At 61.9% G+C, this 13845-nt stretch overlaps 2 protein-coding genes across 4 annotated transcripts in view; one reads left to right on the top strand and one right to left on the bottom strand.

The window, feature by feature from the left end:
* Positions 1–4838: 4838 nt before the first annotated feature.
* On the bottom strand, positions 4839–7271 carry SOCS3 (suppressor of cytokine signaling 3). Its single transcript, XM_064728768.1, has 2 exons — positions 7169–7271; positions 4839–6650 (listed from the first exon to the last, which is right to left on the bottom strand). Exon 2 carries the CDS (start codon positions 6581–6583, stop codon positions 5954–5956), a length of 630 nt encoding a protein of 209 aa, XP_064584838.1. The 5' UTR covers positions 6584–6650; positions 7169–7271; the 3' UTR covers positions 4839–5953.
* Positions 6570–13845, top strand: part of PGS1 (phosphatidylglycerophosphate synthase 1) — a 17954-nt gene continuing 10678 nt past the window's right edge. For 2 of the 3 annotated variants that reach the window (XM_064728765.1, XM_064728766.1), the window contains exons 1-3: positions 8719–8879; positions 12441–12630; positions 12995–13072. In XM_064728765.1, the coding sequence (XP_064584835.1) occupies positions 8719–8879; positions 12441–12630; positions 12995–13072 (429 nt within the window). Of the gene's footprint in view, positions 6668–8718; positions 8880–12440; positions 12631–12994; positions 13073–13845 lie in introns of those variants that run through there. The other variant, XM_064728767.1, reaches the window with a different exon arrangement.

Below are 13845 nucleotides of genomic sequence, written 5' to 3'. Positions count from 1 at the left end.
GCTGCTCCACGGCTGGGCATTCCCAGCTGCTCCGGCGCCTGGCCTCCCGAGTCCAGCCCCGTGCTGTGATTCCGCCTCCTCCCGTGGGTTTGCACAAACCTCGCGCTTGCTTTGTGCTTGTTTTGAGAACAGATTAGTCATGGCTCTGAGCTGGCTTCCAGCAAATGCACAACAGCACCATGGAAAAACGAGAACAGCGAAGTGATGACTCAGCAGGGCTCCCACTCTGTCCCTGGGGTGCCCTGTCCCTGCTCCTGGCTGGCCCCAGCACCAGTGAGGGCCGCCCGGGGATGCCCGGCTGAGCCAGGGCGGGTGGGCGATGGCAGCAAAGGGCCGGGACAGCTCCTGCCTGGAAGCTGCAATAGGGCTGGCAGGGTGGGACGCCAGGTCCATGGGGGTGACAGGCAGTGTCCCCCTTCCCCTGTCCCCTCCTGCCCCTGTCGGGTGGGGAGTCCCCTCGCAGGTGCCTGCTGGCACCCTGGTGCCCCAATCCCCCGCTGTGTGTGTGGCTGGATCTCCTGCTGCTGGCAGCTCCAGCTCCGCGCCCGCAGCCCTGGCGTGCTCCGGGGATGCCACAGCGGCGGGTGGCTGCGGGGACCCTGCCAGGAGCTCACGGGCGGGGGATCCCGGCAGCCCCGCTCGGCAGGGCCCTCCCGCCGCCACCTGCGCGGCGCTGACGGGAACTCCCGGGCGGGCCCTTCCCGCACCTCACACCTTGCTCCGGCCCTTCCCTGCCCTGCCTTGGCGGCCTGCCCGGCAGCGCAGCGCCCTGCCAAGCCTCACTGCCAGGTGGCTTATCGCGATCCCGTGGCGCTGGACACCGACCGGTGTCGGCTGCCAAGGATGAACAATGTAATTACTGGAATTACAGTAAAGCGCTCCCATTCCCACTCATTAAATGCTGAGGCAGGGCCCTTGGGTCCATCTGGGGAGCATCTGCTCCAGCTGTGCCCGTTGCCAGCCGCACTCCCCATTGTTGCCCAAGTGGCGCCACTGGCACCCAGTGCCCGACCGGGGTGGCTGGGGCTGCTCTCTGCTGATGGCAGCCAGAGCCACGGCATGGCAGAGCCCCCCAGGCTGGTGGGGACCTTCGGGACAGCCAGCAGTGTGCACTGGTGAGGAGAGGGCGGGCAAGGAGGGCAGGGATTGCACACACAGGGTCCCACATCCCGGAGCTCTGTCCCCAGCCCCATGTGTGGCTCTGCCACAGCCGGCTCCTGTGCCATGGCTGAGGCCAGGACTGATGTGAGGCCAAGGGATGCTCCAGGGCTGGGCTTGGCACCTGCCCACGGCTGCTCTGCCAGGGTCATCTGAGGACTCTGTGCTGTGCTGGGCAAGCACACGGCAGGCAGCTGGCACCCTGCTGCCAGAGCACCACAGGGACGTCCCGTGCCATGCTGTGTGCCCGGAGTGACCACAGCCAGGCTGGCACACCACTGCTCCCTGTGAGTGCAGGTGCAACAGCAGCACAGCCCCGGGCCTGGGGCTCTGCCAGGGAGCAGAGCTGGGCCGGGGGGGCCGGGCAGAGCTGCTCTCCTCGCTGCTGATGGAAGGAGTGAGGAATCCACAGCTGCTGGCTCCCTGGCGCTGGCGCGGCTCTGGCGGGGGAAGCAGCAACAAAGCAGAGTTTCCATGGGGATGTACACAGCCTGCTGGGCTCAGCTGCATCCCAAAATTCTTCCTGGCCTGGGCACGGTGTCCCGCTGCCACCCCTGCTCCCTGCCTGCTCATAGCCCTACCTGGCCCAGGGAGAGCCCAGGCCAAGCCAGCCCCCCTGGCTCCCCCAGCCACCAAGGCTCTGCTCCAGGTCCCTGGCAGCTGAGCTGCTTCCAGGACAGGGGCTTTGAGCAGTACTTGAGTGCAGAGGCGCAATTTGAGGGGCAGTTGTGGAACCGAGGGGCTCTGGGGACACAGAGCTGCAGCCCTGCTCCCCCCCCAGCACAAGCAGCTGTCTCTTGTCCTGGGCCTGCAGCTGGGACCACCACTGCCAGCTCTGGGCTCTGCTGAGGAGCTCGTGCCTGTGCTTCCTGGCAGCTCACTGGGAGCAGATGTCCCAGTCCCCGTTCCCAAGCGTCCCCGAGGCCCTGGCCTGAAGAGCAATTGCCACGTAAGGAGCAGGTGGAGGCATTTACAGTAAGTTCCCAGCTGCTGCACAGCCCTTTCCTGCATTCTACTGGGAAGCGTGCTGGTGGATGTGGGAATGTCCTGGCGCTGCAGAGCCAAGCAGGAAGGAGTGCGTGAAGGGAGTGCCGTGAGCGCTCACAGCAGCTCCCTGCCTGCCTCTGCGCCCCAGGGACCTCCCCCGCCGGTCCTGGGGTGCTGCTTGGGGCTGGGGAGCCCTCGTGGGCCTGCCCCGCTGCCCTGTGAGCAGCTGGATGTTCTGCACGGCTGGTGCAGAGCTGCGGTGCCGGCCGAGCCCTCTGCTGTGCCCGCAGCAATCTCCGGCTGCCGTGGTTTCCTGTTTTGGCTCTGCAGGGGCTGGTACACACCAGAGCAGGTTTCCTGCACCCCTGACCCCGCAGAGTTCAGGTTCACCATCCCGGTGGATGCTTCCTTCTTGTGCCAGTAATGAGCCAGCAGTGTGATGGGAAGCACTGGTGGCCACCCTGCACCCCACGGGGAGGCCAGGCTGAGGCAGGATGGGGGGCTGCAGGGGCTGTGGGGCCTGCCCCTGCCTGACCACCCTTCTGTGCCCCAGCGCCTTGTCGGGCTCTCACTGGGGCTGGTGCCCTCACCCTGCTCGGCATGGCCACCCTCACAGCATGGAGGAGCTGATGGCACGGTGGGCATGCACTTACAGCTGCACTGGGTTCTGCTGCTGCTGCTTAGTGCCAGCCCCAGGAGATCTGGGGTGTGGAGAGCTGCAGGACACCAGTGTCCCAGCCCTGCCTGTGCAAATTCCAGCCTGGCTCCTGGCACCATCACACGGTGACAGGCTCTGATCACCCTGATAACACCTTCCCCATCCAGGAGCCCTCCCAGGGGGAGCTCAGCCGCCCAGCGCTGCCGAGGGGCAGAGGGGAACTGGCCACGTTTGATAGACTGCTTGCGAAACGCGGGGCCAAGTCCGCTCAGCTGCTCTGGGGCAGAGAGAGGTTTGTGAAACCTTCGGCAGGGATTTGCCCGCGGCCGCCGCGTCACTGCTGCCGCCAGCCTGGCCGCATTCCAAGGGAGCCGCGGGGCTGGCGGAGCTTCCCGGATTCTTGATTCAGCCGCGGGTTGCAGCACCGCGAGGGAAGAGGCCCTCGGTCGGCGATGCCAGGGCCCTTCTGGGAAGTGAAGGAGCTGGGGCTGCTCCCACAGAGATGGGAAGGCTGGGGTCCGGCTGGGAGGACACGGGCAGGGTCACTGCGGGCAGCCTGGCTTCCCACTGCCCCACGCTGGGGTGCTGCGAACCCCTGGCTCTGCCCGGAGGGCTGCGTGTGCTCATACACCCCCAGGGTTTTATTTTCATCCCTGATTCACCTCATCCTGCCTGGGGGAGTGGGGATGCTTCTGCCAGCTGGGGGATGTTGTGCCTGCAGCACTGCTCCCACCCCATCGGTGGCACGGGCTGGAGTCACCCGTGCTGCTGGGAGCCCCAAACTCAGGGATGTGCTGCGGGGAGCCCTAAGCTCACTCAGGGATGTGCTGCAGGGAGCCCTAAACTCAGGGATGTGCTGCGGGGAGCCCTAAACTCAGGGATGTGCTGCGGGGAGCCCTAAACTCAGGGATGTGCTGCAGGGAGCCCTAAGCTCGGGGTTGTGCTGTGGGGAGCCCTGAACTCAGGGATGTGTCTCGGCAGGGCCTGGCAGGCGGCCACCCCTGCGCGTGGGCATTCCTTGCATAGCTGCAGCGGGTGCCTGGGCAGGCCGTGGCACTGCTGGCAGCACGCGTGCCACAGCCACACGTAGTGGCCCCAGAATAGCCACTGGGACTGTGCCATGCCCACAGCCCGGGCCGGCACACTCACCATCCCTCTGCTCCAGCCTGACTCCTAAGGAAATCCTTTTCCCAGCAGCTGGGGATCCCCAGGGGGAGGGAGCACTGCTCACGATGCCAGGCATAATGCCTACAGCGTGGAGATTGCAGACTGGGGCCTGGGCACAAAGCACCTTGGCACAGCCTGCTCCGCACAGGCAGGGGCTCTGGGGGAGTTCTGGGGGCTGACCTGCTCCCAGGGGATCACCCACATCCCTGCATTCAGCCAGGCACAGCTGCAGGTTTATTCCCACACGCATTTCCTGCCCCCAGCAGCAGAGGACAGGCACTTCTAGGGCCAAGGACAGCCCCAGGAGAATCGAATCCTCTCCTCTCCCTTGGGCATCTGTACCCAGCTAGGGCTCTGCACAGGACAGAGGCTTTCTCTCCGTGCTGTGGGGGTGAGCAGTGTCTTGGCAGCCCGCTACACTCCCAGAGGGAGCACCTGCAGACCCTTTCCTACCCACGCCTCAAAGCGCCCTGCTCCTGCAGCTCCTCACGCTGGCACGTGCTGGGGGAAGGCAGGACTCGCTCAGCCCTTCAGGAGCCCTGCACTGGGGCTGTGCCACGGGCCAGCCGTGGCCCCCAGCTCGGCCCCTCCTGTGCCCAGGGCCGTGTCTGCTGTCCCGTGGCTGCGCCGTGTGAGCAGATCCCATCCTCGCGGCTGGCAGGCGGGGACGTCGCAGGGCTCAGACATACCTGAGTGCTGGGACAGAGCTTACGCAGCAGCCGGGCTGAGTCACCGGCGGGATCACCCGGCGTGGACGGGGCTCCAGGAAACGGTGCTTACGTGGTGTAAACACATCCCAGCATTGTGCCTTGTGCCGGGGCCAAGCGGCCTCGGGGGTGCGAGAGAGAAATCAAACCAAATCTGATGGTTTTCATTAAAAAATAGTGCTCTTTATTATAAATTATGGAAACATTTTCTTTCTGAATATAAATATAAATATGTGCAAAGTTTCATCTGAGTTTGGTTTTGGTTGAATTTTCAAGCATTGTTTTGCTCAGCCCTCAAGGCTGGAGGTGAAGATGGAATCTTTATAAAAGACAGTGATTCACGTTGGCCTGTAAACATCCCTTCGGTTAAAAAAATAAGAATAAAAATTAAAAAAAGCCAGAAAACCCAACCACTTCTCTGGGCGGACGCAGAAAAGCACTCACGAGATGACACGCTCCAGGGGATGGTCCTGCTGCACTCTCAGGGAATTGGGGCCCTGCAGAGGAGCACAGAGGGCTGCGGGAGTGGCTGGGCAGAGGGGGGTGTGACTGCAGGGAGTGGGGGCCCAGCGTCCTCGGGGGGATCCTTGCAGATGCGCTTGTGTGGGACTCAGCAGCACTGCTTCCTCTCCAGCTTCACGGCACATCAGCAGGACCATCACTGCGTCGTCACCAGCTGAAGCGCACTGACCCAGACCGCCGGGCAGGGGGATATTAAGGCTTAGTCCCCTGGAAAATGGCAACGCGGGGCAAAGGCATCGACCTCTTAGTCTGGGGCTTGATGTGAAAGGAGCTTTCACCCACAAGGAGGCAGCAAGAGGTACAGTATGGGCAAAAAACACCTTCCCCTTAAAACTGAGGAAAAGTGATCAGGCACTCCTGGGCTCCAGTGCTTTCCGTTTCTCAGGATGGAAGGGGCTCTCACCAGGACACCCCCAGGATGCGGCTGGCAGGGCACACGTTCCCCCGCGCTGTGGGAGCTGTCCTGCTTGCCCAAGCCCACAGGGGCTTTGCCATGGGTTCACTGTAACATCCACAGTCTGCTCGGAGCCGTCTTCTTCCCCGTGGAGAGGAGGCGTCACGCTTGATGAGGAGTCCCCGCAGCACCAAAGGTGCCCAGCTATGCTGGCCACAGCCCTGTGGCAGCCTGCCCCAGTTCCCCTCTCTCCTTGCCGTATGGAGAGGCTCGGCGTGCCCTGCCAGCGCCTGTGCCGGAGGGGCATTGTGCCTGTCCCCTGCTCTTGTGCTTGTAGATGAGACCTTGCCCCGCTGGCCCCTAGAGAGGGGCATCGTACTGGTCCAGGAACTCCTTGATGGGGGCTGGCAGCTGAGTCATCTTCTCATAGGAGTCCAGGTGCCCGTTGACGGTCTTGCGGCAGAGGTGCTGCAGGGTGGAGACGCTGGAGGAGAGCGGGCGGCTCAGCACCAGGGGGATCTTCTCGCCGCCCGAGTAGATGTAGTAGGTGCGCTTGGGGTGCAGGGCCGCCCCAGGCTGCTCGGGCACGGCGCAGGGCGTGGGTGGCATGTAGTGATGGACCAGCTTGAGCACGCAGTCGAAGCGAGGCACGGGCTGGCTGCTGTGGGGATCGCTCTGCAGGGAGAAGCTGCCGCCCTCGCACTGGATGCGCAGGTTCTTGGTGCCCGACTCCGTCTTGACGCTGAGGGTGAAGAAGTGCCTCTGGTCCGAGCTGTCCCTGATGAGGAAGGTGCCGGCCGGCTCGGTGCTCAGCAGCAGGTTGGCCTCGCCACCTGTCACCGTGCTCCAATAGAAGCCGCTCTCCTGCAGCTTGCGTACGGTGTTCACCACCAGCTGGTACTCGCTCTTGGAGCTGAACGTCTTGAGGCGCAGGCTGGTGTCGAGGGGGCGGCTCATCCCGGCGGCGGGGAACTTGCTGTGGGTGACCATGGCGCAGGGAGCCAGCTTCGTGTGCTCTGGATGCTGCTGCCAGCAGCAGCCGCTGCTACACCATCACCTGCGGCGGAGAGAGCGGTGAGTCCCGGCACTCCGGTCCCCGACTCTCCCTCCCCTCAACACCTGCACCCCCGGTCCCTGGTTGTTATCCTCCCGCAGCAACAGCGCTGCCGGTTCCCGGCAATGCCCTTCCCCAGCTCTCGTTCCCAGAAAAGCCGGCAGCCCCCCTGCCCAGCTCTGCCTTCCCGGGGGAACCGGCAGCCCCGTTCCCGGCGACTGTCCTCTCGCGACAGCGGCACTGCCGTAGCCGGCTCTTCCCTCCCGGGAGCACGGGCTCACCTGCACTCTCCCGCTCCCTCCCCTCGCTAGAGCACCGCTCCTGATGGTCTCCTGCTCTCCTACGCCTGGGGGCACATCGGTACCCAGCGCACCGGTTATCGCCCCGCTGAGGCACCAACATCCCCGGCGATCCCCTTCCCTGGGCGGCACCGGCATCCCCGGTGCGCGGCGATCGCCCCCCCTCGCGAAGGCATCCCCGCTGTCCCCCCGTCCTCTCCGGGATCCCTCCCGCGGCCGTACCTGTGGCGCGGGAGCCGGTCCTGGCGGCAGAGCGGGGCCGGTGCGCGGCGGCGAAGCTGCCGAGGCGGCCCGGGGCGGCCTCTTATAGCAGGCGCAACGCCCGCCCTCGGGTTCCTGGAACTGCGCGGCTTCTTGTAACGCGGCGGCACCGCCCGCGCCCCGCCCGGCCCGGCCCGGCCCGGCCCGGCCCCCCGGCGCGCCGCCAGCCCCGCTCTGCCAGCGCCGGGCCCCCGGCCTGGCCCCACCGGCCCAGCCCCGGCCCTTCCCGCTCCGGCCCGGCCCCGACAGCCCATTCTGGGCAGGGCGGCTGCCCCCGCCCGCGGCCTGCGGAGAAGCGGAGAGTCCGGGCCGGCCCCTGGGGGCCTTCGCCGCCCCCCGCTCTGCTGGGGCAGCCGGGCCGCGGGCCCGCCCTGGCGAGAGTGTGGGCCCGGCTGATGGGGGGCACACCGGGGGTACACCGGGGCACACGGAGCGGGGGCTGCCGGTCCCACGTTCCCAGCCCTGATTTCCGAGCAAGGCCAGCGTCGGCCGCGCTTCCTGGGGGACCCGCGGGCTACCCTCGGGCCGGGGACAAGGGGGAATCCGCGCCCGGGGCTGTGCGGGGGCTCCCGGCTCCGCTCCGGGCGGCGGAGGTTACGGGAGCCCCGGAGATCCGCGCGGTTGGTGCTTCGGCCGGTCTGCGGGCCGTGTGGGCTGGTGGGGAGCCCGGCGGAGCCGAGCTCCCTGCCCGTGGCTGCTCCCCGGGGCTCGGGGACTCCTCAGCCCCCCGCCCGCCCCGGGCCCACGGCCCGAGCCCCGGTGCGGACCGTGCCCGGCGGGAGGATCGGCGCCGGAGCTCCCCTCCCCACCCGTTTGGCAATTGTTGGTTCCGAGCTCGCACACAACCCGAGCTCTGTCCGTGGGTTTATTTTAAACAGTTTAATTTGCCCCGGAGGAGCGGCCGCTGCCCGGCAGAGACCAACCCCGTGCGGCAGTTCTGGGAATCAGCGCCGGCGAACCGGCTGCTCTGAAATGCAAACGAGCCCCGGAGCGCTGCCGGGGCGGGCAGGGATAGCGGGGGAGGGACGGGACGGGCACGGCGCGGCTCCGGGGCTCCCCGCCGGGACCGGCTCCCCGGGCTGGGGGGAACCCTGGCGGGGGGACCCGCGGTCCCTGGCTCTGACCTGCCCGGCGGGGCGGCGAGCGCCGGTTCTGCCGCGGGCAAGAACCGTGTACGTCCCTTCGGAGCTGTTCAGCCGCGCCGAGGCTCGCCCAGAAGGGAGAAGAGACACCGGGGGGTGACATTGCCGGGCAGGCGATCCCGCTCCGCGTGAGCCCGTCCCACGTGTGCGGATCGGGGGAGCCCTGGCGCGGCCCCGCCGGACAAGGAGCCCTCCGTGCGCTCGTCCCGGAGCCTCCCCGGCCCTCCACGGGCTCCGCGCTCGCAGGCCGGGCGGCACGGCGGGGAAGGGCGGCGGACACCCCGCGCGGCCGGGCCGGGGCTCCCGGGGGTCGCGGGCCGGGCCGGGCGGGGCGGCGGCGCGGAAGCGGAAGCGGAAGGCGGTGTCGCCATGGCAGCGCGGAAGCGGAAGGCGCCGGCGATGGCGGCGGGCGGCGCGGCGCTGTGGCGGCGGCTCTCGGCCTGGCTGCCGCGGGGCCGCCTCGGCCTGGCCGCGCTGCTTGGCCGCCTCTCCGACCGCCTCTCCCGCGGTCGCGACCGCCGCGCCCGCAGGTAAGGACCAGCCGGGACCCCACCGGGGCTGCGAGGCAGCGGGAGCCCTCGGCGGCCCCCGCAGTCGGTGTCGCGTTACCGGGGCATCCCCCGCTCGCCGCTTCCCCTTTCCGGCCCGGCCCAGTCCCTTGGAAAAGCCGCGTGGGTTGAGAGGCGGCTCGGTCCCCCCAGGCCGGGGTCGGAGCCGGGTTCGGCTCTGCTCTCGCAGACCCCTCTGGCTCGCCCCAGTGTCCGATCGCCCTCGGGAGAACAGCTGAGCGTTATTTCCCCTCCATTTCCCATTCCCGTGTCTCCCGCTGTCCCCGCGGCTGTCGCAGCTCAGCTCTCGGGGCGGCACCGGCCGGGTTTGGGTTCGGCTCAGTCCCCCCGGGCCCGGTGGTCGCGGAGGGCGAGCGGGACGGGGCCGGAACAGGAGTGAGCCCCCTCTGTGTCCGTGGGGCAGGAGCCGTGAGGGGCAGGGCACGCCGTGCCCGGTGGCTGGCACCGGGGACAGTGACAGGGACCCGCCAGCGGCTGTCACCGCGCTCATCAGTCTGTGCTCTTGTTCACACCAAGGAAACTCTTGCCACACTTGTGTTTTGGTCTCGCCGGTGTTTTTAGGGCACGTAAATCCGGCTGAGCCCTGGAAAGCAGTCGCTGCGCTGGCAGAGCAGCGCTGTGGATCCCCCGTGTGCTGCTGTGTGTGGGTGAAAGGACAGCGCTGTGTCCCGCAGTTTCACTTCACCTCCCGCTCTGAAGATGAGGTTTTACAGTGAATAGGGGTTTCAGCTGCATTGTGAGTTTCGTACCAAACCTACGTTTTAAAAAGTAGAACGCACCTCAGAAAATCCCTTGTTTCTATTTAGGGTAAACTTTTTATTCAGAAGGGGTCTGAGGTGGTTCCTTTTGATTCCGTTTTCTCTTTCTGGTTAACTCAGTGATGTGAAGTACGTGGAAAGGCTTCCCCCTAGTTCACTTTCTGTTCCTCTGAAACCTGTTTTGTCACAGTGTGGAATTTTGATGATTTCTTCATAATGTTACATGGTTTCTGATAGCTGTGTGTGCGTGGTTGCAAGGGTTGGTTGTACCGGGCTGATGTCAGTCACTGGTGAGTAGAAGCTGCTGCTCTGGGAGCCAGTTGCTCTGCCAATGGCTCTGTGGCCAGAGCAAAATACGGATTTATTTGATAATTCTAAAAGCCAAAGGTTCTCAATGCTGAATAAGGTGTAAATTTCAGTATTGGTTTGAAAGAGCAAACAATGTTGACACACTGTAAATTACTTAGGGAGTGAAAAATCTGGAGGATGCAATTAGCGAGGATAAATTGACCTATGCAGAATTAATCTGGACCAAACCAAATAGTACTGGTGCTGCAGGTTGAAGTTCTCCAAATGTTCCAGTCAGAGTCCAGATGCTCCAAGCTCACCCCATCGCTGCCTGCAGCCTTCAGAGCTGCCCTGGGGGCTGCCCCTGGCTCCAGGCAGGCAGGTACAGGGCCACAGGCAGGGAGGCAGGTGCAGTTGCACTCACAGTTCCAGCAATCCTTGCTAGAAAATGCCTTTGGGGAATCATGTTTCTGGAAAGTGTCTGCTCGGCCACTGGTCTGGCTTCTGGAAGGGTAATTGGGTTGGCCAACGGCATAATGAGGACAATATTATTCTTGTTGATTGTTATTGTAAAATACATAAAATTTTCTCCCTGGGAGTAATTCCAGAGGATGTTGTTTGTGACCTGCAGGGCTGGGTTAGAGCCCAGTGATGCCACTGCTCTGTGGGGTGAGCATTGGGTGGGTTTTAAAACCCTGTGTTTTTGGATCCAGTGTGAATTGCTGTAGCTCTGTGTGCCATGCTCCCTTGCAGAGATGGAACAGAGGGAATCTGCTCTCTGTGTGTGGCCTGTGAGGCTTGAGGTGAGCAAAGGTGTGTGAAGGTTGTGCTCAGGTTCTGTAGAGACTTAGGAGAATGTGCCTGAAAGGTGGCATTTCTTGTGTTTCTGTTCTGCTTTAATTTTCTTCTGCGCCTTTTAGGGGATGTTTGCATTGTTTTTAACAGCCTGTGCTGGTGATTTCTGTCACTTCTGGGTATTCAGGCTGAGCCCAGTCCACATGATCTGTTAAAACCCACCATCCCAGGAATTCCTGCGCTGACTGACTCAGATTTCGGTGCTCATGAATAGTCAGTGACAAACTCGTGGATTTGCCAGGAAACGCCACTGTGAACTGGTTTCCTTGTAAGGATGTTTGGAAACCTTGTGAAGATCCAGTGTTGTATCATGAACCAGATGAGTGAAATCATCTTCCTGGAATCTGTGTTCATTTGGGCTCTGGATTGTGGTAAAAAGCCAGAAGTTCCTCGTAACAGATTCTGGTAAAGGTTGTGATCAAGTTTCCCCTTGGTGTGTGGTGATGGTCAGGGTGGGATCATCAGGATGGGCCACGGGACAGTGGCTGCTGCTGGTAGGGGACCTGCTGTGCTCAGGGTGAGACAGCCAGCCCGCTTCCATCCCAGGAACCCCGGCTCCCATCAGTGGGGTTTGCGGACTGGAATGGTCCCTGTGCGTCCAGGGATGCACTTCAGTCCCTTGCTCATGGATTCCTGGATCTCCTGGGAGCTGCTGCTGCTAATTGTGCTGAAATGTGGTTTTGTCATGCGAGCAGACTCCTGCCGGGGGTTATTCTGTGACTGGATGAATTTGCATGTGGGAAACCTCGGAGAGGAGAAGTCGCCGCTGGCTTCCTGTCACCCGCTGCGTGATGCTGGCAGTAAGCTGGTTTCTTCCCAAAGCGACTTCAAAGAAATTCAATTTGTTCCGAAATTTCCTTTTGAAGAATGAGTTTCCTGACGTCTCCCTCACAGGGTTGTGAGGTTTTCAGGGGAAGTGTGACCCTCTGTCGGTGGCACTGCTGGAGGGGGATGGATCCCTGCTGTGGGATGGCCCTTGGCACATTCCTGCTGGGACATAGTCGCTCCTTTTTGGGGTCATTCTCGGGGTGTCATTGCTCTCTCTGCCTGTTCTGGGACTTGCACCTGGTTACCTTGTGTGCTGTAGATCTGTTTTTGGATAAGATTGAGGGATGGAGGCATTTTTTCCTTTAAAGCAGCATGATCTTTAAACCCGAAATGTGAACTTCAGCCCAGCTGAGAAGAAAGCTGACATGAAGGGAGTGTTGGCTGATGTGTGTGTGATGGAGATAATTCAGAAGTGTCTGGTTACAGGTACAGATGGTACCCGCACAGCACTGCCAGACACTTGAGCATCCCCACTCTCATTTGCTGCAGCTCCCGGCCTCCTTCCCCTCCCATGTTGTCCTGATGAAGCAGTTGTTTCCCCTCATCTCTATGCCAGCTCAGGGAGGGAGCTGGTGATGTTCAGATCTGTTCTCCCACATTTTGCCTGTGTCTCTCTGTTTCTACGTTTGGCTTTGGTGATCCAGATCAGATTATGGAAAGGGAAAGGCATTCTTGCCATTGTGGATCCCTGCCATGTATTGGCTCTGGCTGCAGCTCTTCCTTTACCTGCTTGGAGTCTTGCTGGGAAGCAAAAGTTTCACTACAAAGAATTTCTCCATCTTTCTTTGCACAGATCATCATGGCTCCTTCTAGCCCCACTACTCAGCCCTCCTGTTCCAGTGGTCACGGCCCCACCGTGTTCCCTCTGTCCAGAAGGAGCACACAGGTTCCAGTGGATCAGGAATCTGGTCCCAGAGTTTGGGATCTCCAGCTCGCATGTCAAGGTGCTTTCATCCCCGGCAGAATTCTATGAACTCCTCAAGGTAAGATGTGGGCTGCAGCTTGTGGGAATGGTTTGGTACAATCCCAGTTCTCCAGCTGCTGCCTGGTAACTGCTCTCATATGGAATAGGTTTAGCTGCAGGGAGTGTGCTCTTCAGTTTCCAGAAAGCACTGGTTTCTTCCTTCAGTTTTAGAGGCAGCAGTGGTGCTGCTGTGGCCCTGCAGAGCTCCGTGTGTTTTATGTCACCCCTGTCCATGTGTTACCTTTCCTCCCTCAGGGCCAGGGAGCCAGAGCAGAGGCTGAGGGCATCCTCCCAGGGGAGTGCAGCACTGCCAGGCCTGGGCTGATGGCTCCTCAGGCCCAGGCACCCTGTGTGAAATGGAACTTGTGTTTTGCTGCTCCCAGGTGCAGATCAAAGCAGCCAAGCAGAGGGTGGTGATGGCCTCGCTGTACCTGGGAACAGGAGTCCTTGAGCAGGAGCTGGTGAGTGGGGAAGGGTTGGGAAGGCCAGGAGGGGAGTGCAGGGGAGGGGTGTGCAAGGGAGGCACGCTTCTGGTTGAGGTCTGGTATAGAGCCAGGGAAGGGAACTGCTGCACTTCTTTGGGGGATAGTTAGCCTGGACATGTCAGGAGGGACTGGCCTGCTGTTCAGAGTGCTCAGGGGGGCTTTGTAAAACTCAGGTTGTGGGAATCTATTTTTCCCTGGCGTTTTTCTTGAACGGGATTCGAGCTGTAGGTGTGTAGTGCTGTGTCTGGTGCTCCAGGTGCAGGACACAGATGAAGGGTTGATTTTCTGAATTTGAGACTGAGATCAGCTTAGTTTCATGGTATTTGCGTTTTTTTGTTCTTTCCTCTGGAAACAAAAGAATTTTGCCCAAGGGCTTGAGGAAGTAGCCTGGCCTTGGCCAGGTTCTGATGTTAGGATGCAAATGCCCTGGCAGGGTAAAGGTGGATGGAACCTGCATAGAATTTATGCCCAACTTTGTCTGGACTTGCACACAGGATTTGAATTTGCATGTGACAAACAACCTTGTAATTCAAGAATAAAACTGCAGTGAATTCCTGCCAATGTTTGTCTTTGGTGATGTGAGTCTGTGATTTGGGAATGATATTGGGACCTTTTCTGTGAACATTAATTGCTCTTGTGGGACCTGAAGAATGTGGACATGTAAAACTGAGGCCTTTGATCTATGGCTTTAGGCTGGTGGAGGCTGCCAGGCTGGCAGATGCAAGGGCTGAAGTGGCTGTGCTTGGCAC

This window comes from Zonotrichia leucophrys, chromosome 18 (assembly GCF_028769735.1).
Source record: "Zonotrichia leucophrys gambelii isolate GWCS_2022_RI chromosome 18, RI_Zleu_2.0, whole genome shotgun sequence".
Lineage (NCBI taxonomy): Eukaryota > Metazoa > Chordata > Aves > Passeriformes > Passerellidae > Zonotrichia > Zonotrichia leucophrys.
This window is presented reverse-complemented; position numbering and strand designations above follow the sequence as displayed.

What these genes read in the sequence shown, in the direction of transcription:
- SOCS3 (XM_064728768.1), bottom strand. Translation starts at nt 6,583, where the DNA reads ATGGTCACCCACAGCAAGTTCCCCGCCGCCGGGATGAGCCGCCCCCTC.